Source organism: Pseudorasbora parva, chromosome 7 (genome assembly GCF_024679245.1).
Source record: "Pseudorasbora parva isolate DD20220531a chromosome 7, ASM2467924v1, whole genome shotgun sequence".
In the NCBI taxonomy this organism is placed as follows: Eukaryota; Metazoa; Chordata; class Actinopteri; order Cypriniformes; family Gobionidae; genus Pseudorasbora; species Pseudorasbora parva.
This window is the reverse complement of record NC_090178.1, coordinates 22,555,506-22,580,205: the sequence shown is the minus strand read 5'-3', so window position 1 is coordinate 22,580,205 and position 24,700 is coordinate 22,555,506. Positions and strand designations below refer to the sequence as shown.

Here is a 24,700-nt window from a genome sequence, read left to right as displayed (position 1 = left end):
TACATTCACTAAAATCTAGTGATAGCTTACTAGAACACAACCGACATTGCTTCCAACTCCGGAAGTATTTTCCTTACCGGAAGTCCTAATGTGACCAAGAAAGATGGCGGGGGATTCTGCAATGGAGCTGCTCTTTTTAGACACGTTCAAGCATCAAAGTGCAGAGGTAAACAGAGATTTTTCTGTCTTCACTCGTGTCTTTTAACCGCATACTGCAGAGTATGCAGAGTATAACAGACATACTTTTGTTTTGCTGTGCGCGCGTTCTTAAAGTTTCCATTGTAATAACGCATTGTGCGCTGTAAACAGTTAGCTTGCTAATTAGCACAGTAATTCATACATATTCAATTAATTCAAGCTAGAATTCACATTTTTATAAAAACACATTATTCTTAATTTAAAACGAATACGTAACTTAAATTAACTACAGATGTTGTATGGCAGAGCAAGCCTGACGTTATTTTATTAGGTGCAAGTTTTTCCCCAGAGCAAACAAACTCATGGCTAACTTATATTGTAGTTTTTGTGGCAGCGTGTGTGTAGTTGCTATTAACGAGGAGCATAACGTTACTGTGATAAATCAATGATTAGATTTATTTAACAATAACATGCTTATATGTTGTTACAAACAAACATATAGTGCTTGTTCAGTAACGCTCACGGGCATGTTTATGTGACAGCACCGCATGTGCATGTAAACAAGGAGGTTGTCTGTAATGTATAGAACTTTGCAGAGGTAGCTGGGGTCAAATGTGCCAGTAATCTGGCCTCAATAACAAGAAATCCCCCGTAATTAATATATCATTTTGCTGGAGCTTAACATTTAAGTTTTGTGTTGCTCTGATTTAGTCCTGGCCTTTTTTGTAAGGTTTAGTCACCATTACATTAAAATGGGTCATTCTTTTTAATTCAGTATTAATTATCAATATCTGTGAACTTCAAGATTTTTTAATAAATGTTTCCTTGTAATCTTTAATCAAAATAACTTCCCCTCCCCGTTGCAATGACATCTTTTCTCTGATGACATGTTTACTTGCACAAGGGCGGGACAACCTGTCACTCACATAAGATCACAAGCCACATCAATCCAATCAATTCCAGATGGGCAAAATCAAGTCCCGCCCTATATTATTATTGTTCGAGAGGTCGTTTCACCTAGCCTGGGTAAAGCCAGCCTGATCTGCCTGCGACTTGATTTCACCCTGCAACTTAGTTTGGAAACTTGTACATTCATTTCTACTGCTTCTGTTACACTTTTGCGGGAACCAATCACAAACTGGCTTATCCACCTGTTGTGGTATTGGTGGGGTTAACATGATGACGGATAGAAAAGCACTGGGTCGTTGGCCATTGATCAGACCTCTTGTGGTCTGAATGGTTGACGGACTATCCAATTGTGTACAGTCTTTCAAATAATGCTTGTTTATCACGCCTCTTGTGCACTAGAAATACATAGCAGACTCCCCAGACCAATGTTCAATCTTAAAGGAACTGTATGTAAAGAAATGTATTTCAATTAATCATAAAATTGTCCGGCTATGTCACTAGACATTAAAAAATCATGTTAATTTCAAATACTTATTTCACTAACAACAGCAGTCCGGCCAGGATATTGTCATTTAAAAGTTGTTGTTACAGCCCTCAACTGATGTTGATGTTTTGGCCTGAAGCGCCACCCTCCACCTTTCGAACAATCACAAAGTCTGTTGTGTTTCTGCATCCGGGTTGCCAACTCTGATGTAGTTACCACAGCTGCAGCTAAAAATACTACTGCTGGATCCTGGAGCCTATGTGGCAACCTCAAGCCAGGGGGAGGGGGAGAGGGGATACAACTGCAGTACCAGTTTTGGCCACAATCTTACATACACTTCCTTTAAAGGTCACATTCTTCACGTGTTTTCGAAGCTTTGATTATGTTAACAGTGTGCAATATAACATGAGTTCATGTTTCGCGTGTAAAAAAACACAGTATTTTTCACACAATTGACTTATCTGTACAGCGCTGTTTTCTCTGTCCTAAAAACGGCCTGATGATTTCCTTGTTCTATGAAATCCCTCCTTCAGAAACACGTAACGAGTTCTGATTGGGCCAGCGCTTCCCCTGTTATGATTGGACAGCAGCTTAGTGCACTTTGCCCGGAAAGGTCCCGCCTCTTACCATAACGGGGAGATGCAAGCGCTGAATGCGCGCTCTTCTCCACGTGGGAGAGCAACAAGACCACGCCCCTATTTTGCGTGTTCTTGTGGGCGGAGGGTTAGTCAACAAATGGTTCTAGTGACGTCATTACATCCCTGCACTTCCTGCTGTAGTCCAAACCTGCCGTTTGCTGTAGGCGAAAGGGAATTCTATTAAATAAAATATCTCGCTTGGCATTGAACTTTGAGCTTTATAATTTTACAGGTATTATTTATGCTCTAACAGCAACATTACACACTAACTAAAGTTTGAAAGATGGAATCGCGAAGAACGGGACCTTTAAATTGAGCTTGGTCTGTTAATAGCCAGACGATGTTTCACCTGGATATCCATCACAATTGGAAAGAAAAGACTATCACGACTTTTCATGTCGACTTTAAAGTGCCACTATTATGCTATTTTGGGGAAGATGGTACAGTCTGTTGTGATTGGTCTACCACATACAGTGCTTGTCGGAAGCTTCCTCAGTCTGAGTCCGATGATGAAACATTGGAAGAACTAGTTATTTATCCTGAACCTCCATCGCAAGGATGATTGCTTTTTTGCGGGCGAACAACATAGTATTATGCAAATGTATTATCTAGTGACATGGAACGGCAACACAGTGGAAGTTGAATTACAGAGACTAGTTAAAGGGTTAGTACACCCAAAAATGAAATTTATGTCATTAATGACTCACCCTAATGTCGTCCCACACCCGCAAGACCTTCGTTCCTCATCGCAGTCAATACCCACTTTACTGTCCATGTCCAGAAAGGGAATAAAAACATCATCAAAGTAGTCCATATGTGACATCAGTTGGTTGATTAGAGTCTCTTGAAGCATCGAAAATACATTTTGGTCCAAAAATATCAAAAACTACGGTTTTATTCAGCATGGTCTTCTCCTCCATGTGCCTCCAAAAAGAATCAAACGGTTAATGAATCAGTGAATCGATCAAAGATTCGGGTCGCCAATGTCACGTGATTTCAGCAGTTTGGCGCCCAGAATCTTTGATCGATTCACTGATTCATTACCGTTTGATTCTTTTTTTCAGGTTTGAAAACAAGCTTGGAAGAGAAGACAATGCTGAATAAAGTCGTAGTTTTTGCTGTTTTTGGACCAAAATATATTTTCGATGCTTCAAGAGATTGATTAACTAACTGATGTCACATATGGACTATGGTTTTTATTCCCTTTCTGGACATGGATAGTAAAGTGTGCATACATTTAGATACGCTCTCAGACTAAATATAAAGTATCTTAAACTGTGTTCTGAAGATGAACGGAGGTCTTATGGGTGTGGAACGACATTAGGGTGAGTCAAGACATCAATTTCATTTTTGGGTGAACTAACCCTTTAAGAGTCGATTATTTCTTTTAGTAGACAATAACTTTATTTATTGTGCACTTTCGTCTTTACAACTTATATTCACAAACAGCTTTATTAAAACAGCTATATTAAACATGCATATTCCAAAAACCATAATAGTGTGCATAAAGTGCACAGGGGCACTTTAAGATTTGACCATAGTTGTTTGGAAGTTTTGTTCTGTGAATGCTGTGATTCTGTATACTGTTATATATAACTCATAATTTACTTTCCCTCATGCTGTCTACATTACTTTTTCTTCTTTGGAACACAAGATTTTTAGAAAAATAATCCATCTCTGTGATTCCATATAATGCTAGTTTAGACTTGAATTAAACGTCAACACATTGGAAAGCCATCAGAATTACAGAGGATGTTACTTTGCATGTTTCACAACGTGCTGACATTTGCGTCAAGTGTGAAATCGGTTGGCTGGATGCAATGGTTTATATTATAGTTAAAAAGTTTCACTATTAGTATTTTCCCTAGACACACCTATCATTTTGCGTCAGAATACATTGTTTCATTAACTGGAGTCCTATGGATTAACATCGTGCTCCTTTTGCAAGGTTTTAAAAGCATCAGCTTTGGAAGTACATTTGCATTATATGGACCCACAGAGATGTATTATTTTTATAAAAATCTTTGTGTTCATCTAAAGAGAGTAAGTCTATAAAACTGGGACGGCATGCGTCTTGGGGTGCAGTATCCCTTTAAGGACTATAACCTGACATTATTGAGCAGAGCAACAGTCATTCACCATAGTGTCTTTTCTTAATCAGCCTGGTTATATTTTTCCGATCATCATATCCAGAAATTTCCCCCAAGAGCAAGTGAAAAGCCATAATTATGACTAAATGTTGACAAAACGTACATTCGTTATTCACCTCTCTAAAATAATGTCCTCACCTTGTGAGAGACAGGCCTCATGCTTTCAGCATAATATAATTGGGTACATTTAAAAAGATCATTATAGTTCTGATTACTTGGCATGGATATATGTTTATCCTATATCGAAAGTTTCTATCGGGTTGGCAACCTATGGCACGTGTACCAACAGTGGCAGGTAGGGAAGTAATTGCGTCATAATAGGTTGATAAATCTCTTCAGCAAGCCGACGTACAAACTGCTGCAAATGAACAGACACAAAACACATTCGTCATCTTACCGGTGCTGATCCTGCTCTCTCTCCAATTGCGGTCTTTAATCTTGAAATTAGCTGATGATAAATAATGATAAATTCATGAACTCTGTTGAATTTGCATATAGCACAGGAATTGAAGTTTGGATTTATATTTGTTTTGTGAAGAGACACAAGTTATGCGTAAATAGAACCGTTTTAACAAAATGGATAGCTAGCCGATCAGTGTTGTGGCACAGTGATTAAAGGCTCCACAAGAACAGAGAAAAAGGTTCTCGCTCCCAGGGCTATGAGAACAAAATGGCGTCATTTTGTTTCTCGCAGCACTGGTTTGGGAGTTCTCGCAGCTTGTTCTTGAAACATCGTCTGAGCAAAACTTTGTTCTTGCGAGTGTCCGAGATCTATTGTATGATTGGTCATACATTTAAAGTGGGCGTGGTTGATGCGGAAAAACGCAGATGATTGGCACCTGCTTTTCTCGTGAAGTATGGAATGTACTGGCAAAAACGAACTTTGTTCTTGTTCTTGCCACCTCGAGAAAACGAACTAATTTCTTTTTTCTTGCAGAGTATGTTCCAAGCTTAACTCGGAAACATATAAATCTATAGGGCTGAGCCCTGAGCGATATTGCCAAATGTTCATTTCAGTCGATATCTATAATTATCATGATAAATGGCTAATCTTTTTCTTTCTAGTTTAAAGGCAGATTTTTGCTCATAAGTGAAAGTTGTAGAAACCAGACCATTACAAAAAATGGTGGTTTTAAAAAAAAAAGGTTTTGTCAGTATATGACAAACACTTGCCAAAACGGGTGAACATTTTGCAAATCTGAGTTAGAACATTCAAAACATTTTTGAATTATTTACTTTTCCATTTGTATTTATCTTAATAGAAAAATAATTAGTTAGTTCTGCATATGACAGGTGTATTGTAAGTCATAAAACATGAAACATGGTTTGTGTTGCCTGGCTGGAATATTAATATTACGTGTTTTGTTTCTTAGAAACAAATATGGACATTTGACGGTGAGTTGACCGTAATAGTAACTTGAGTTAGGATAAAGATATACATTTAGGCCTATGTCTATTAACAAAAACAGTAACATCTGTAAAAAAAAATAATGCATTTGTATATAGTAAAATTGTAATATTCAGATTTTGTGTTATTAAAATCTATTGTTTGATGTATAAACCGAATGGTTAAAAGGTACATGTGGCTCAGCACTAATGAGTTTCATTTAGCATTTGGCGCATAAACATTATAGAACATTTATCGAACTCTTGATATCATTTTATCAAGAGTTCGATAAAAGGAATATTTTTTTGCGATAATTACCATTTTATCACCCAGACCAAGCTCTTCATGACTAAAAGGTTACCGACCTCTGCTTTACATGCTTCGTACATTTCTCCTTGCTCCAGTGTTTTATGTACGGTAGTATCCTATTAGTAAAGACTGGGAACAAATCTCTTCTCCTGGAATTTGGTGTTTTTAGGGTGTGTATGTATGCTTGTGTTTGGTGAGTGCTTTTGTATTGTTGCAGTGATCTGCCACCCCACCAGTGTATTCCAACAGCTCTTTAGAAACAGGTTGGACAGGCCTGTTCCCTTATGACAGTTTGTTGAGGAAAGGGACTGTATGCCGTTCAGCCATTTTCAATAAGATCCTCATTTTGAAGAATGCTTTTGTGTTTGTGAATACCTTAAACCCTAGGAATCTTAATTCCAAGACTTTAACAGTTGAATAAGCCTGATTGTTTTTCTGGTTGACTGCTCAGTCAGGGTGTGTTTGAGAAATCTAGCCTTTGCATCAGTCTATCTGTGATAAAATTTATCCATGTCACGATCAGCTTCTTAACATTTTTCTGTGTCTCTTCTCTTACAAGTTGACAAATGTGGATGTTGTGCGGTTTCCTTACGGTGTTTTGATCACAGAAGTAAGAGTCATTCCCCCTGGCATCAAAGCGCACAGCAACCTGCCTGACAGCAGAGCATTTGGGTGAGAAAACACACGCACACACACACACACATACGCATGCACATGCGTAGTCTTATCTAAAGCTACAGCAAGTAGGGATGCTCATATTGACCGTTTAGCCGTTAACCGATAGTAAGAACTTTAACCGAATAATCAGTTAAATGGTTAAAATGTTTTATTTTTCATTTTTTAACTCAACACATGCAACGAACGATACGTGCCGACACAGACATATTTCACAAAGTTAAGCAATGGGAAAGAAGCATACTGTGTGGGACCATAGGACCTTTTTGACATAAAGGGTGACGAAGTTACGTGGAAAATAAGCTATGTGGCTGACTGGTGAAGGAAAGCAAATTAAAGTCCCTTCCCGCGGCTGGCCGCTCTAGTGAGGCGTCTCTGTATTCACCGGGCATCAGTGCCATCTGAAGCCTTGTTTAATGCTTTTCGTAGTGTGGTTTTGTCCGACAGCTTATCAAAAATCTCAGCCCGAGTCCGACTGGAGCCTGTGTTTTTTGTGTATTTTTTTGGCTTACATTGGCTTGCATTGTTGCAGCCATTAGAATAGTTCAGTTTTGTTTTTAATGTCAAAGTAGTTATATTTCGTTTTGTTTATTTAAGTTTTATTTTTTTAAGTGACGACCAAGCGACCAGCGGCCGACAGAGTTAACCACGTTTAATCAATTTAGCCTCTCAAATCAACTCTTGACTTGTCTATAATGAAATCCATAGATATAACACTTCAAGCAATGTTAATTAACAATGTTAGTTAATTTAGCCATACTATAATATATGCTATACTAAATGCTATACTATATGCTCGCAAACGAACAGAGCTAAATAATCTAAACAAATAAAGAACATGCAGGTTTTCTTATAGATACCTTACACCTCTGCAAAATGAATAGCCTATAAATCAGATCTTCAATTCTTGCCGTATAGCTTATTTTAACAGACTTCACAGCAACGAAAGCAAAAGATTCAAGATGCATTTTATTCAGCAGCTCATTTCAAATTCAAAGACCCCAATATGAGAGAGAGCGACCTAAGCACTGGTAAGATCATTTATTATTTTTTATTGAAGATCATTGTGTTTTTGAGCATCTAAGATTTATTTTAAGATTCATTTACGGCCATTTGCGTTGGCTTGCTTTACTCATTTGCGGCGATGTGTGTTGCAGTAGCACCATCATATCTATCTGACTACAACATAACACGCTCTCACACACACGTTTATTTTTAAATATTTGCCAGGTGTAAAATTTACTACACATGTGGCTTAAACAACCAGATACATTTACACTTGTCAGGTTTTGTCTGAAATGCTTTGAATTGGTTTGTTTGAGTAATCGGAATTAAATACATCTCGAAAGAATCTCGGAAGGCATTTAGGCCTACTCCTGGTCATTTTGCAGTCAGATACAGAGAAAAATAAGTATTTGACACATTAGCATTTTTATCAGTAATTTTGAAATCTTAGAAATCCCCTAAGTGGGCTATTGACACAAAATTTTTACCCGATGTAGCCATCAAGCCAAATATTGAATTCATACAAAGGAATCAGAACATTTTAAGTATACAAGTTGAGTCATAATAAATAAAGTGAACTGACACAGGGAATAAGTATTGAACACACTTTATTTAATATTTTGTAGAAAAGCCTTTGTTGGTGATTACTGCTTCTAGACGCCTCTTGTATGGAGAAACCTATCGTCTGCTTTGCTCAGGAGTGATTCTGGCCCATTCTTCCACACAAATGGTCTTTAAATCTTGAAGGTTCCTTGTGCTTCTTTTATGAACTTTGATCTTCAGTTCACTCCATAGATGTTCTATGGGATTTAGGTCAGGGGATTGACTGGGACATTGAAGCAACTTGATTTTCTTTCTTTGAAATCTCTTCATTGTTTCCATGGCCTTGTGTTTGGGATCATTGTCTTGCTGAAATGTCCACCCTCTTTTCATTTTCAGCTTTCTGGTAGATGGCAGCAGATTTTTATCCAGAATGTCCCGCTACATTTCTCCATTCATCCTGCCTTCAATAATATAAAGTCTGCCAGTATCCCTTGCTGAAAAGCAGCCCCAAACCATGATGCTTCCACCCCCAAACTTAACTGTTGGAATGGTGTTCTTGGGGTGGTGGGCAATGCCATTTCTTCTCCAAACATGGTGTGTAGAATGACTGTCAAAAAGTTCAATTTTGCTTTCATCTGACCATACTATAGTCTCCCAATAATCCACAGGCTTCTCCAAATGCTCTTTCGCAAACTTTAACCGAGCATCAACATGCTTTTTGTTCAGCAATGGAGTCTTTCGTGTTGAGCGTGCATGGATGCCATGGTGGTTCAGTGTATTGCTTATAGTTCTCTTTGAAACAACAGTACCTGCTGATGCAAGGTCTTACTGAAGTTCTGCCCGAGTGGTTCTTGGCTCTTGGAGAACTCTCCTGATTATTCTTTGGACTCCTCGGCCAGGGATCTTACGTGGAGCACCTGATCATGGCCGGTTTATAGTGAACTGATGCTCTTTCATTTCCGGATAATGGCCCCCACAGTGCTCACAGGAACATTCAGCATGGAAATGCGCCTATAGCCATTCCAATAAAAATGCTGTTCAACGCTAAGATTACGAAGATCTTGAGAGAGTTCATTGCTTGTACCCACCATGAAGTCTTTCCTGTGTGCCTTTATAATAATGAGAAGCCTTTATAGGCCATCAATTAGGACTAAAGCAGCTGATATCAATTGTACTGATAGGGTGCAGGGTTTCTCTCTCAATACTGACAGATTTCAGGTGATCTCCTAGCCTGGATGCCAGCCGAACTTAGCCCCGCCCACAATTTTTTTAGGTCGGGCAGTTTGGTCTGGCCTTGCTATATAGGGGAGTAATTATGCACGAACAGAAAGTGTTCGGACCAATGAAATCATATGGGTGGGCTTTAGACAATTATTGACAGATGATAACAGTAGCGTAATCATGCACGTCGTCAAAGGCACTTGGATTATATTTTTTCGAATCCTAAACGGAGAGCTTGCTTGTGTATGCATTCACCTTCACAATTTCTCTTAGAAATGATGAACATGTTGGGTAATTACTCTGTGTATCATTAAATTATTTTATTTTTTTTACAACACGTGTAAAGATTGTGTATTCCAGCCTGATTTCAGCTCACGTGCAGACAGGGTTGCCAAGTTTTTAAAACAAAACCTGCCAACTACTAGCCCTAAACAATAGCTTCTCGGGGGGTTCTCTGGGGGAAAATGGCATTTGGGGGGTAAAATGTGTGTAATTTGCACTCATGGGTCTATATATCACATAATATTCGCTTCAACCCGCGGACATAGAAAACAAAAAATGGTCTATCCAATTGATGTCTTTCCTGGTTCGGTTGAAACACGCCCCATAATCACAGCCCAATGGAGCAGTTTCAGACTCATATTCTGACTAGAATTGAGTATGACCACGTCAGGCTAGTGATTTCCTGGCTTTCTATGCCATTTTGCACCTTGTTATCTTCATGTGTTCAGTGCTTATTCCCTGTGTCAGTTCACTTTATTTATTATGACTCAACTTGTATACTTAAATGTTCTGATTTTTTTGTATGAATTCATTATTTGGCTTGATGGCTACATCTGGTGAAAATGTTGTGTCCATAGTCCACTTAGAAGTCCCCTTACTGATAAAAATGCTGATGTGTCAAATACTTATTTTCCTCGCTGTAGATACCTGGTCAGAGAAAACGAATGAAGGAACCAGTTGTAAAAAGGCCATAACTCTAGCAGTTGAAGAAATGCACGCTGCTGCTGGACTATTATGCGAGCCATGTCTTGACAGTTGCGTAGCCTAAGCTATTATGGTCTCATGTTGTTTCCACCAGCGCAGCACACATTTCTTTTAATTAATAAAATAAATGTAAAACGAATGAGAAGCCTAAAAAGGTGCGTATAGGCGCGTAAAGAAGTCGGGTCCCGTAGTGCTCGGGCAAAAATGCAGGGCTCTAGTGTGAATCTAAGTTCTGTTGTTGAGGTGTTCTGTATGGTCTGCTGCTTTTTCAACAATAAAATAAACATGTGAAAAAAGTATTATTAACAGGTCACAGACACTCGTCAATTGTATTTTGATGTAATGCCAATTCAATATTATAATCTTACCAGTTAACGGTTAATAATCGATTAATGAGCATCGGTTGTCAGTCGGGAAAAATAAAACGAAATGAGCATCCCTAACAGCAAGCAATCATGTGTATAACGAATCAAGTAACTACTATTGAATCACTCCCTCTACATATTCACTATTTATTGTACAATCTTTGCCATCCACATTGTATGAACGTTTTCTTACATTAAGGGACGGGTTAGGATGTAGTTGGTTAGTGTGGGCAGCATTTTATTTCTAGCTATTAATATTTTTTAACACAAAATATGTTATTTTTTCATGCTGACATTCTAGCAGCTATAAATCTGTCTCATCTCTTTAAAGAACCGATGCTTCATCTATTGAAGTGACTGCCTTTAAAGAAAAATATCAATATAATTACTAACTTTAAGTCAACTACTTTCTGTTATTATACACCACTGTTCAAACGTTTGGGATGGGTATTTTTTGTTTTCAAAAGTGTTTCTTAAGCTCACCAATTCTGCATTTATTTGATTAAAAATACAGTAAAAGTAAAAGGTTATTTAAAATATTTTTATTTAAAAATATAATTTATTCCTGTGATAGCAAGGCTGAATTTTCAGCCGTCATTACTCCATTCTTCAGTGTCACATGGTCCTTGAGAAATACTTCTAATATGCTCAAGGAAAATTTCTTGTTAAACATTTTCAGTTGAACTGCGTAATATTTTCGTGGAAGTCTGTGGATTTTTGTGGAAAAAAACTGCATTTATTCGATATACATCTGCATTTATTCGATATACTTTTTTATACCAATGTTACAATTATTACTGTCACTTTTGATCAATAAATCCTTGCTGAATATAGTGTGTGTATATATATATATATATATATATATATATATTATATTATAAAATATTATATTCATATATATATATATATATATATATATATATATATATATATATATATATATATATATATATATATATATATATATATGAATATAATATTTTTTTGAAAGCCATTAGGATTCACTGAGTAGAAAGTTTAAAAGAACGGCATTTATTTAGTTTTAAATATTTAAATCAATTTAATGCAATCTTGACATTTTGGCAATCCACCAATTAGACAATCTTATAAATATGCCGTTTTTAACATCCCTAATTTTCACCTTTCACTACATATATTATGACAGTTAACAGCGCTTCTGCCTTGTTTACAGTGTGTACAAACTGTCCCGGTGCTTCTGTGCTGTACAATGGAAGATGAGTAATACTTTGGTATCCTCAGAATTGAAATGGCTGGAGGACAGTTGAGGAAATTGGAAAAGGTTTCTGTGGTCGCTATTGTTCTTTCTTTAAAAACAGATCCACCACACCCCTTATTCTCTGACCACTCTCAGCTTTTCCCATGATCTCATCCTTCATCCTCCTTGTCTCCAAACCTGTTAAGAGAACAATGAGAGAAAAGGAAAGTTTGTTGTGATAGGACAAACTATAAAACGATTTCTTATTCTATTCCTTTTAAATAATCATGTTGAATATGTAACAGTAAATCTAAACCGAAAAAAGATGGGATTTATAAAATAATTCCTGCAGGCTAACAGGAAGTTTGATTTGACAGAAAGTGGCTGCTGATAGCAAATAGGGGTTTCAGGTTTGGTTTTTGACGGTTACAATGCCCCTTCTTGTGTATCTTCAGGGAAACTGCCCCTCACGCATTCCAGCTGGACCTGTTCTTCAACAATGTGTCCAAACCCAACGCTCCAGTGTTTGACAGGCTGGGCAGGTACTAAATAAACTCACACACACACACACCTGTGTAGGACAAGCTCAGCAAGAAATACAGTATGCCATCACCCAGATCTACTGCTGAATAGATGCATGTACTGTTTGATTGTTCAATTCACTGAGGTCTGTGTTTGTTTCACACTAGCCTTGAGTACGATGAGAACAAATCAATCATCTTCAGGCCAAATGGAAAGGTATGTCCGTGTAAAAAAACATTCATGCACCAATATTTTTGTGGTTTCTCCAAAATTGCTGACAGCAGCTTTCCTCTGGCAATACTTCAAAAGCATTTTCCCAAGTCCACAATGCATTTGCACATGCCTCTGTAATGACTAAAGCTGTCAGCTCCTGCCCTCACATGGCTTGTAGGCAAATCTGCCTTCATTTGTATTTTGAACCTAGCAAGTTTTTTTTTTGCTCCTCCCCTCTAGAGTCTGACACCATGTCCAAATTTTCATTTTGTCTTTGTGTTATTGAAGATAAACACAGATGGGTTGGTCCTGCGTGGATGGTACACATGCCTAACGTTGGCAGTGTACGGCACAGCGGAGCGCCCTCACAGCCACGAGCGGGACTCTCCACCACCTCCTCCACCCCCTCCGCCTCAACAGCAGCAGCTGGGATCCAAGAGAAACATTAAACTTGGTCAGCACAAACATTTTATACACAAATATAATGTCATTGCTTTATGTGGAAAATTAAATGTCAATGCGTGTGAATCTCTAGCAGAGTGGGAGAATGAAGAGCAGTTTAACGGAAGCCCACCCAGACCACAACCCAGAGGGCCACGGACCCCACCAGGCCCCCCTCCTCCAGACGACGATGATGAGGAGGCGCTACCTGCACCTGGTATGTCCACGTGGAAAAGATTATGAATATATACAGTGGCGATCAATGTGCTTCTGTTTTGAGTTTAACTAATTTAATACATTTTTGATAACGCATCAAAACAATGTTATAAACAACAATTTGAGTGAAAAGTCAGAGAATCTTATTTCTTCATTTTGTGTCAATATTTATTAGCTCAATATTTAAACCTTGTTTAATTGAAGGGGACTCAACTATATATTATTTAGCATTTATATTATTGCATTTTTGTTATATTCTGACCCTTAAAATAAAAAAATGTTGTGTTGTCTGTGCTTTAGGGCCAGTGAAGGTGGAGAACACAGAACAGGGTGATGATTACCTGGAGCCTGTCTCACCTGAGCGAGGGTCTCTTCCTGCCGATGAGACCTACTCGGACGCAGAGCAGGAGGACGACGAAGGACCGGCTGATGATGAGGTTGATGAAGATGTGCCGTCTGAGGGAAGCGAGGGGGATGAAGAGGATGAGGAAGATGAAGTGGGTGATGAGGTGACGGATGAAGATGCAGAAGGTGAGGAGTTGCACTGTAGTGAGGGAGAATAAACCAGGTTTCAAGGGAAAAATGACCCAGATATTTCACGTGCAAGGACAATGCCTAATTCCTGATTCAAATTGTTACTTGCTAGATTTGCTCAGCCAGTGATAGTGTAACAGATTTTCTGTTTTACATTTGCGCTTTGGAAAGGGAACTGGTGTGTGATGTGTTTGTTTTTTTGTCTACAGGGGATGATGGATATGAGCAGATATCCAGTGATGAGGAAGATTTGGAGAGTGGGGCTTTCAAGCTGCCTGCATTTGACCTGGACTACACACCTGAGGACCTCGCCTCACTACCGACTGTTCAGTACGATCCGTATGAGCGTGACCTCCGACCCCTTCAGCACTTCACCCCTCCGCACATCACGCGATATGAGGCGGAGCTAAGACGCCTCAAAACTGTAGACGTCCAGGACTCAAGCTCCTCCTGGGCGGAGTCGGCAGCCAAACTCTTAGAGCTGTTAGAGGCCTGGGGGGAGGGACAGGGGGCAGAGCGAGGGGCAGGATGGGTAACTGCATTAGAGGAAATCCCTGCCTATCTAGTAAAAGGGTTGAGCTTCCTCTCTATAAAGGACCCTGACGGGCTGAGCGGAAAGTTAAAGCGGTTGGTCGACTGGAGCTGTGAAGCTCTTAATTTGGACTCAGCTCTGGCACAGCCCATAGCTCTGAACCTGCGCCAGCTCAAAGCAGGAACCAAACTGGCCTCTGCCCTGGCTGACTGTGGTGCCCAGGTTGTGCAGGATCTGCTGGAAAAAGGGATTGTTGGCAGCCTCCTGGGCTTGCTTTTTGCAGAGCATGTTTCCTCCACTCTGAAACTCTACGTGCTGCGCTCTCTTGACAGTATCATCAGTGAGCCCCAGGGCATTGAGGCACTGCTCAGAGACCATCACCATGACAATGATGGAACAAGTGGGTACCAGCGTCTGCTGGATCTGTTTCTGTTGGACCAGACCGTACGTGTCGCAACAGCCGGTGCAGCTATTTTACATAAGGGACATTTTTATGAAGTTTTGACTGACCTTCAGAGGACAGCCAGCGTTTGGGCTGAACGGCATGCCACGGGGGAGGTGGGTGAGCGAGAGGAGAGCGAGAGAGAAAGCACTGAGAGGGAAGGAGATGAGGTAGAGCGGGAAAGCCCAATGGACATCGATACCTTGCTGGAATCTGCCTCTTTGTCAGAAGGTGACCTAGAGAGACTGCAAGGTCTCCTAGAGGAACTGCTCCACCTTCTGGAGACAGCACCGCACTGTATGGTGCAGCCTCCTGGGAAAGCTTTTCCCACCAATGCCCGGATTACTGGGCCACCAGAGCGAGATGATCCCTATCCAACACTGTACAGGTCAGTATCATGTGGCTTAAAAATTATGATAATTGATATTAAAGCTAAACTATTTACCCTTTTTTGTTTTTCAAATGTACGAAATGTATATAATAAACGAGTACATCATGAATCCATCTTCCATACCATCTTCCTGTTTTGTTGCCATCACATTGTAACAGTTAAAAATAAAAGGCGATAATATTACATATCGTGATATTGAGCCACTCTGAATCATAGGAAGGGAAATTCCTTCACCGTGACAGCCCTACCAGTACCTGCATAATTGTCATACGTTAACTGAAATGTAGCTCTGGCTACAGTTTTCTTTCACAAGACGCATACAGTTTTGTTTTATTAACTGCTAGTGCAAAAAGTTACAATAGTGTGCCTTTAATTTCAAATATATAACATTTCTTTAATTGTTTTTTATTTTTTTACAGATACATGCATGCATGTCACCTTCTGGAATCTCTGGCAGTTGTTCTGTCGTATCCGGCTACATGTGCCCACATCGGAGTCCTGCAGGCTGTCAGAGAGCTGATGCGTTTCCTGTCCCAGTCCCAACAGGGTCTGCTGTTCCTCCTTAGCCAGCACGAAACCATCAATTTGCTGCTTCGTCTCCTCACACCCCTTACTCACCTGACCCCACCCTCTCACTTGGCTCCACTGACACCTCTTTCAGAGGTTGAGGGTGAAGATGCTCCTGCAGTTGGAGAGGGGTCAATTGATGATGGTTTTTGGGTCTGGCTTATGCAAACTCTACATGCACTACAGGGTGTTGCTGAGCTGAATGGGGCAGAGCTTGAAGATGGCGATAATCCAGATGTTTTGGCAACACTTCACAGCCTGTATCTCATTAGCTTTAGCAGTACAGGCCGAAATGCTGTTGCGCACGCTTTTAGCTTGGATAATAACCTTAGCTGTCTGGTCAACCTGGTGGAGTTCCATGCCAAAGAGGGCCAAGGGTAAGAATATACAATATTGGTTAAAATAATGTCTGATTAATGATGACAAATAAAAATATATAGCATTTTTTTTGGCGCCATTTACAGATGTTGTTAAGAAATTCATATGGGCCATATACAGAGCCCTGCTGCACTCCATAGTCATTTTAATTTAAAATTAATATTTCTATAATAAGTCTTGTTCTTACTAACTTGCTGATTGTCTCTTACTCTCTCAGGGAAGGCAAAGCAAGGAAATCTGTAACATATAACTATGCCTGTATGCTTGTACTCCTGGTAATTCAAACGTCAAGTGATCTCCGTATGATGGAGCACTATGCCTCTCCACTACTTAATGTTTGCAAAGCTGATGAAAACAATGCCAAACTTCAAGGTTAGCCTAATTCTCTTTTGCAGCCCAAAAACACTTCAATGTCAGCCAAACCACCAGTTCCATGCTCTGTTAAGCAGTGTGTTTTTCTCCCTAAGGCCTTAAAAGCCATTTTATAATTTTTGTAAGTGTAAGTGCTTTTACGTCTGACCTATATGATTAAATGTGTTTTTCAGAGCTGTCTAAGTGGATGGAGCCACTTGAAAAATTACATTTTGATATCAGTGGCATTCCTACACTTATTGAGTACATAAAGCAGGTGAGCTTATCAACCACACAAAAACTTTACTTCCATTTTAGGGGGTTTAAGATTATAGAGAATGAGTTACAATATATATACCCATCTTATGTTAAGCATTGATCAAGGCATCAGAAAATACTGTAACTCTTTCACTCATACACTCAACTTGTCATATGATTGGATCACATCATAATAAAGATGTCACGTATTTTTAAATATGGTGTAGTAACTAACTGTTTCTGTTGTCAGAATCTGGAGAACTTGATGACAGCAGATGGAGTGGGTCTTGTAAGTGCCCTCAGAGTGTTGTGCCATATTGCTTGCCCTCCAACTACTGTGCCAGGTACTGTATGCCTTAATCATAACTTTGCTTGTCTTAGCAAGATACTACACAGATAAAGACATGACAAAAATAAATTAAATGTGTAAAAAATACATTTTATAGGCTTATAAGTGCAGTATAAAAGCATTTAACATGCCTTCCACTGTAAATTTAAAGGATGCATTATCTAAATTGTTATAGAATTGTTTAGATGGGTTTAGCATTGACTACTGAAATGGTATTATAACAACACTAGTAAATACCAATACAAATATTTGCTTATCCTGACGTGGCTCATTGTGTGTATGCAGGTCAGCAGAAAGACTTGAAATGGAACCAGGCCATCATAGCCCTTTTTAGTGCAGAGGGCATGGACACGTTTATTAAAGTCCTCCAGAAGCTTACATCACTGCTGCTGCTGCCATGGCGACTACATGGGCCAATGGGTCCCATAGCCCAGCGACTCATGATGCTGTCAGTGGCCTCCTGCTCGCTGAGACTCATCCGAGCCATGCTGACAGAGCTGCTGTGCGGGGGAACCTGTGAGTTCCGTGACGTGCGTGTGCCCTCTGTCTGTGTCGCCCTTCACAAGATCCTCTGCTCCACCCCGACAACCGGTCGCCTTGATGCAGAGGAGCTGCGTATACAGGGAGACGTGACTGAGATAATGTTAACATTCACACATGCGGTTAGTGAACAGGAGACGGGATCAGAGGAGACCGTGGCTGGAAACAGCTGGTCTCTGATGCTGAAGGAAGTGTTGAACTCTATACTGGCTGCTCCAGAGAACCTCTACAGCAGCCTCAGTATGCTGTCAGAACTGCTTCCTCTGCCTCTGCCAATGCAGACCACACAGGTACTGAACACACTTATACGGCTACAAGCACCTGTCACCTGATTGCTGCTCATTGTCCCACACAGTTACACACTAGTTAACTAGTTCCAAATCTATTGTTCATTAATTAAAAAATATATCTATAGAAAATAATTTAATCTCTTTCCATCTTCCTCTTTCAGGCACTATCAGTGCAAGACATAGGGGTTGCAATGAACACGCGAAAGTTGTGGAGTGTGCACTTACACGCACAGGCTCGAGTATTACAGGAAGTGCTGAGGTGCGTGTGTGTCAGCAGCTGTCCGCCTCTCCTCTCCATGCTCCGGCGTGTGTGTGTACAACTCTGCGATCTTGCTGCACCCACTGCCACTCTGGTTATGAGGACATTGCTGGAGCAGCTGCAGGAGGAAATGCAACAGTAAGGCCACATTCATCACATTAACGATTTGTTTTTTAGATATCCAGCCCCTGCTACTTCAGTTGTGGATGGGTTAGTGTGTGTATATATATTCCAGACAGCTCAAATGAATTGTGCTTTGTGTGTTTAGGGAGGCAGCTGGCTCACGCTTGTTAAGGTTACTAGCCCTCCTCGACTCGCTGGCATCTCAACGGGCTTGCAAGGCGGCCATGTTGGCTCTGCTGAGTGGGTCTGCACGCATTGAGGGGCGGAATGATGCTAAAGTGGAGGACAAACTATCAGAGTTTCTTCCCTCTCTGCTTGCCATGCTTGTCCTACCCACAGATGCCGGCCTGTCAGCACAGCAGAACGCTGAATTGACAGCTTCCATCTTTCAGTCACTCTGTGACCAGGATGTGTCACTGGTCGTAAGTGGCTCGGGTGAAGCGTCAGTGTCGGAGGCAGAGCAGCTAGCTAACGCACTGCCAACCAGAGATATGATGATGTGCATATGTGATGGGATGTTGGAAGTGTTGGGAAATACACACAGCAGCTATGCGCTCCTGCTCACATGTCTGAGAACCATGATGTTTCTTACAGAGCACGACTACGGTCTCTATCACCTCAAAAGGTGTCACACTCATTTCCCTGTACTTTTACTTTTTACCTTAACAGTTTAGTGAAATCTTTTGCAAGTCTCATGTTCTTGTGTTTGTGTTCCAGCTCTCTGAAGAAACACAGCTTGGCCGTTTCCTCTCTGATCCGCAGGGAAACCACATCATTTAATAAAGAGTTTGCTGAGCTTCTTTCAGCCCTGTTTGACTTTTTGAGACAGATCCTGAACAGTGAAGCTATGGTAGGCAGGCAACAGAATCAGTTCACATTTAGTTGTTTATGCATCTATGTATATGCTAATGCATATTATTTTTCCTCTATAGGATGAAGACATAGACAGTCGATCTTTGGCGCTTAGTGTGAGCGACATGAAGCAGCTGCTGCAGTGGAAGGAGGACTCAGGGGAGCATCCGTTATCAGAACTGGAGAAACATATCATGGTAATTGTGGCAGCTTACGTTATACATCATAATTAAGCTGTGCCCTGTAGCATGCATAAAAGGAGACGCTCATATTAATCTTCTCCCACATATGCAGAAGCTCTGTAAGGAGGATGAGTCTTTGGAAACTCTGCTTGAGAATGTGGCTGGACTGCGACAGATTATCGAAAGTTCTGGAGATGCCCCAACTAATGTAGAGCCTGAAACTGAGCCCACTTTACCCGCACCGGAGCCCCTTCAGACACAGTTCAATCACAGGTAATATGGATAGAGTAATTATGTTTGTGATAGGGTTGTATCTAAAAATAAAACCATGAAATAAAATAGTTTTAAAAAACTTAAACTTATTTTATTAGTTGGTTTACAAGGCAATATTTCTCATTCTCATTTTGTTTAACTTGATGTACTAAAACAACTAAAACTGAAATAGAAATGTATTTAAAAAACGATATAGACATGGAAAAAAAAAACATGTTTAAAACTTGAAATAATGAAAACAGAAAATATAAACACTAATAAGAAATATTAATTATTTTAATTTCATTTAAATGGTACTAAAATTACTAGGGTACTAAATAGAAATGGGTCACAATTGTCAGTTAGTTGTCAGGCTCAAGACTAGTTGTGCATCTATAGGTACATACCATTTATTTCTTTTTGTAGTGTTTTAGTAGTTAATCTGTTTACATGCTAAAAACCCTTGAAAAGTTGCATGTTCAAAATGGCACACTTTTTTTGAGTGTCCTGAATGTTGTGATTTTTAGGTTTAAAGATAGTTGTCAGAGCCGATAGCTTTGCGGGCAGCATTCTGACATGAACATCAGGCAACCTGAGGTTAAGTCCCAGCTTGTGGTCTTTTCTCAATCCCATCCCACTTTTCTTCCTGTCAGGTCACTGTACTGTCCTGACCCAATAAAGGCAGAAAAAAATGCAAAATAAATGTTTTTTTTTTTTTTTTTTTACAGAACTTGCATTCTATTTCCATTTTCTGTTGTGCATCTAACTGTTTTTTTTTTAAAACAAAAAAGTGCTTTTTTTAAAACCTTTTTGAACCTAAAATCAACTTAATTATACAGGCCACTTAATCAAAAAAGTTGTTCAGGCAACCCACCAATTAGTCGATTTTGTATTGTTGTAGCTTTACACATTCCTTGTGCTTAATGTAAATATTTGAACCAGATAAAATTCTGTATCATAAAAATGTGTCTTCAATCGTGTAACAATGTTTCTCTTTTTCCCCCTCCCTCACATGTTCTCTACCTTCAGGACAGTTTATGTTCTCTCAGATGTCCTGGACGAGCAGTTAAAGGCCCTGTGGTTCTCTCCATTCCAGTCAGATGAGTTGGAGACAGAAGTAGACATGGTAAGGAACGTGAAAAAATATATAATTGTGTTTTTAAAATATGTATTTTAACAATTGGAGAGCTACATAAACTTATTTTAAGGTAAAATTAATGAGGAAGTTTTAGAATCAAGATACATTTTAGTCAACTTTTGTGATTCTGAATCTTAAAGGGTTAGTTCACCCCCCACCCCCAAAAAAATCAAGTCATCAATTACTCACCCTCATGTCGTTCCAAATCCATAAGACTTTTGTTCATCTTCTGAAAACAAATGAAGATATTTTTCATAAAATCCAAGAGCTCTCAGGCCCCTCCATAGACAGCAACACAATGACCACATTCAAGGCCCAGGAAGGTAGTAAAGACATCGTTAAAATACTCCATGTGACTACTGTGGTTCAACCTTACTGTTGTGAAGCAACGATAAGATTTTTTGTGAGCAATAAACAAACAAAAATAATTGTAATTAATGACAGAAATTTAATTCTTGGGTGAACAAACAATTTAAATTACTCTTCATTTTTATTGGTTCATGCAATCATTGTAAATGTATGTGCCACAGGTGAAAGTAGACCTAGTTGCTCTGGCCCAGCAGTGTTGTCCAGACTTAGACCTGAAGTCAGAGTTAGAACGATCGTTCCTCACTGAACCCACTTCCCCAGGACACAGCAAACCGACCAAAGGCTTCAGACTGGGCAAGCACAAACATGAGACTTTCATCACATCCAGGTACACACCATTCTAGTCTGAGATTACTATTTTTACCTTGAATGTATGAACTTTATAAAGCTACAAATATTTTTCTTTGTTTGCAGTGGGAAGTCAGATTATGTGGAGCCTGCAAAACGAGCTCATATAATGGCAGCCCCTCGGGGTCGGGGCCGTGGTGCATTTGGCCAGCTCAATCGACCGCATGACATTTTCCGCCAGCGCAAGCAGAACACCAGTCGGCCTCCTTCCATGCATGTAGATGATTTCCTTGCCGCAGAGTTCAAGGAGGTGGGTCCGCCCACTGGCCTGGCCCTACCCAAACGACCACCAAAGGGAGGAGGAGCCAAGCCACCGACTAGAGGCTTGTTCACTGGAGGAACCAGAGGGAGAGGCTTCCAGAGTCACACCCGCTTCTTCACCCCACCAGCCCCCAAGAGTGTTCTACTCGCTGGTACATCCATATGTTTAATTCAGCACATGTATACTCTACTCCTTTTTGTATGTGGCTGATTAAACCTGTGAAACATCATTTTAAAAATGTTTTGTCATAGGAAACTATCCACGTCGTGAAGGTGGTCGTGGCTCCACTTGGAGCACTCCGGTGACAGCTGTCACTCACAGAGGGACTTACAGTGAACCTCGCGGAGGACAAAGCAACTTCACCCGACCGTTGCCCTCCAGACAGCCACCTACAGGTAGGCCCTCATCCTTTTTATTAAAATAATATAGAAACGATATAAAATAGCTATTTAATAACATTAAAAATGACACTGACCACTTATAAGGGTCTTAAATAAACAAGACCAATTTATTGACCAAGCAGAGTACTTGGTTTGTATTGGGCTATTTTGGGATTTTCAGCTTTTGCTGATGATGATGCCTGCTTCACCGATTGACTAGTAAAATATAGTAATTTTACTGTAAATTTTCACTGTCGCTTCTAAAATCTACCGACAGCCCTTGTGTAAAGTGTAGAAAATAATTAGATACTGTAACGCACATTTTCTGTTTTTAAACATTTCTTCATAATTTATAATTCACTTGTTTAATAGTTTTTTTTAAATATTGATTGTTTTATATATATATATATATATATATATATATATATATATATATATATATATATATATATATATATATATATATATATATATATATATATATATATATGTATATGTGTGTGTGTGTGTGTATGTATGTTTTAATTAAATTAGTGGTATACATATATTGATTCTGTAGTAATATTCTCATCAGTGTTCTGTCAGATTTTACATAGGCCCACTAAAATCTGCATATTTGTGATATTCACCCCAGGGCGTTATTTAATTTTATAAAGGCCATTTTTTTTAAATCTGATTTTAAAAATTAAATGTATGCATCATCTTTCATATTAATTTCTTACATTTGATTAATAAATTCAGTTATAATAGTAAAGACACTATAGGCTGTTACCGATCAAATTAAATAATTTAAACTGCAAAAAATACAGCTGCAATAAATAATGTTATAAGATTGATGTTCTAAATAAAACATGCAATTATACTTTTAAACATAACCGCCAATATGGGGGCAGCAAGTGATCGTCTTCATAAGCGAGTCATTGAGTCGTTTATTCAAATGATTCATTCAAAACGCTAAATCATTCAGTAACAAAAGTGTTATTCTGTATCTGAGTGTTGCTTTCTTTTGGAACTATTTTTGTTGGTGAAATCATGGGTGAAATAGAACAAAAAAGGTTGTTTGGATCTAAAATTTAAGTAACTTAATATTAATTAGGCTACTTGTTTATTGAACTAGGCTACACCATTTGCAACACAATTCACGATTGCAAAGTCGACTTGTGTTATTACCAATATCACAAATATCAACAACTACAAAAAGCTCAGTTTTACCCCAGTATGTTTCTTCTGTGAGTTTATATTGCTGCTCATTGGTTTTGATTTCTCCATGAATGTCTCTCACAAAGACAGGCAACGCGAGCCTCAACGCAACTTAACGTACCAGAGGCAGAGATACACTCATCAATCGCTGTTTACATTGAATATAATAAAAACAAAAACAAAATCTGAATCATTCTTGTGTTTCTGGTTATTATATATTTTATTTGTCCCAGACAAAGAATGTCAAGCCCTTGGCTTAGGCTAGAGACAGCACTGTATTCTCCTGTGACCAATGGTTTGTCTGTATGTGTATTCAGAGGCAGTGAGCAACGGCCTTTCAATATAGTAATAAATAACTGCGTTAATGTGCGATAAAATAATTGTCGGCGTTAATTAACTAATGCATTAACGCGATAATGCTTTAACTTGCCCAGCCCTACTTAAAATATTTTATCTAAAATATAAATATATATATATATAAAATCTAAAATAAGCATTGGCTATTATGGTTATTATTGAGTGGACCACAGTGTACTGTGGAGCTTACAGAGACTTCCACCATCAGCTCTTGTTTTCTGTTCAGAAAAGTTTTAACTGTTATGTGTTGGTTGGTTTTTTGTATTATTCTATATTTTTACTTTTTATTCTTTTTTTTCTTTTTTTTATTCCCCCCCCCCTTTCATTGTTGAACTTTGAGATTCTTTTGAATGAAAAGTGCTTTATAAATTAAATCTATTATTATTTTCCTATCTATTAACCACTATTTTTAACTTGAGTGTTAGTGCCACCTTCTGGTGGTTTCCCTCAATATTGCCTGCTTTCTAATTAGTAAAGTTGCAAACTATTGAATGAAATGTTTTAAATGGCTCTTTAGGTCACCCTAAAGCTCTACCAAACAGATACTGATCCCTCTCTCCTAACTCTTCAGGTGCTTACCGATTGGCTCCTCGAGACAGAGCCAACAGAGGCAGAGGGACAGGCCTGTCCTGGTTGAGTGGTGGAGTAAGTGTGGGAGGAGGTGGAATAAGTGGCGGTGGACGTGGTCAAGGGAAGTTCAGCAGTGGAGGAAGCGGAGGCGGACGGGGCCGACACGTCCGCTCATTTACTCGCTAAGCACTGCCTTTGAGCAAAGCAGACTCAGCCTTCAGGCTCTAAAGGACCAATCAGGATGTGGATCTGCTGTATCTGTTGCAACCACCGACTGATATTGTGTATATCATTGTCATGTTTTGTGTTTCTCTCATTTTTAAAACTGTTAAATATAATTAAATTCTTGTGAGGATA

The 24,700-nt window shown here is 39.2% G+C and overlaps 1 protein-coding gene across 2 annotated transcripts; it reads left to right on the top strand.

Annotated features, from left to right (window-relative positions):
• The first annotated feature begins 51 nt into the window (after nucleotides 1-51).
• Nucleotides 52-24,700, top strand: virma (vir like m6A methyltransferase associated). 2 transcript variants are annotated; one of them, XM_067448609.1, is made up of 23 exons: nucleotides 52-166; nucleotides 6,575-6,687; nucleotides 12,483-12,569; nucleotides 12,717-12,765; nucleotides 13,051-13,216; nucleotides 13,301-13,420; nucleotides 13,720-13,950; nucleotides 14,163-15,315; nucleotides 15,738-16,262; nucleotides 16,481-16,635; nucleotides 16,809-16,891; nucleotides 17,123-17,216; nucleotides 17,507-18,051; nucleotides 18,213-18,448; nucleotides 18,579-19,058; nucleotides 19,151-19,283; nucleotides 19,366-19,482; nucleotides 19,580-19,740; nucleotides 20,749-20,845; nucleotides 21,388-21,554; nucleotides 21,641-21,987; nucleotides 22,088-22,231; nucleotides 24,345-24,700. In XM_067448609.1, exons 1-23 carry the CDS (start codon nucleotides 104-106, stop codon nucleotides 24,527-24,529), a joined length of 5,451 nt encoding a protein of 1,816 aa, XP_067304710.1. In that variant the 5' UTR covers nucleotides 52-103; the 3' UTR covers nucleotides 24,530-24,700. The 2 variants fall into 2 exon arrangements, with proteins under 2 accessions (XP_067304710.1, XP_067304709.1); XM_067448608.1 differs by having other exon boundaries at nucleotides 13,298-13,420.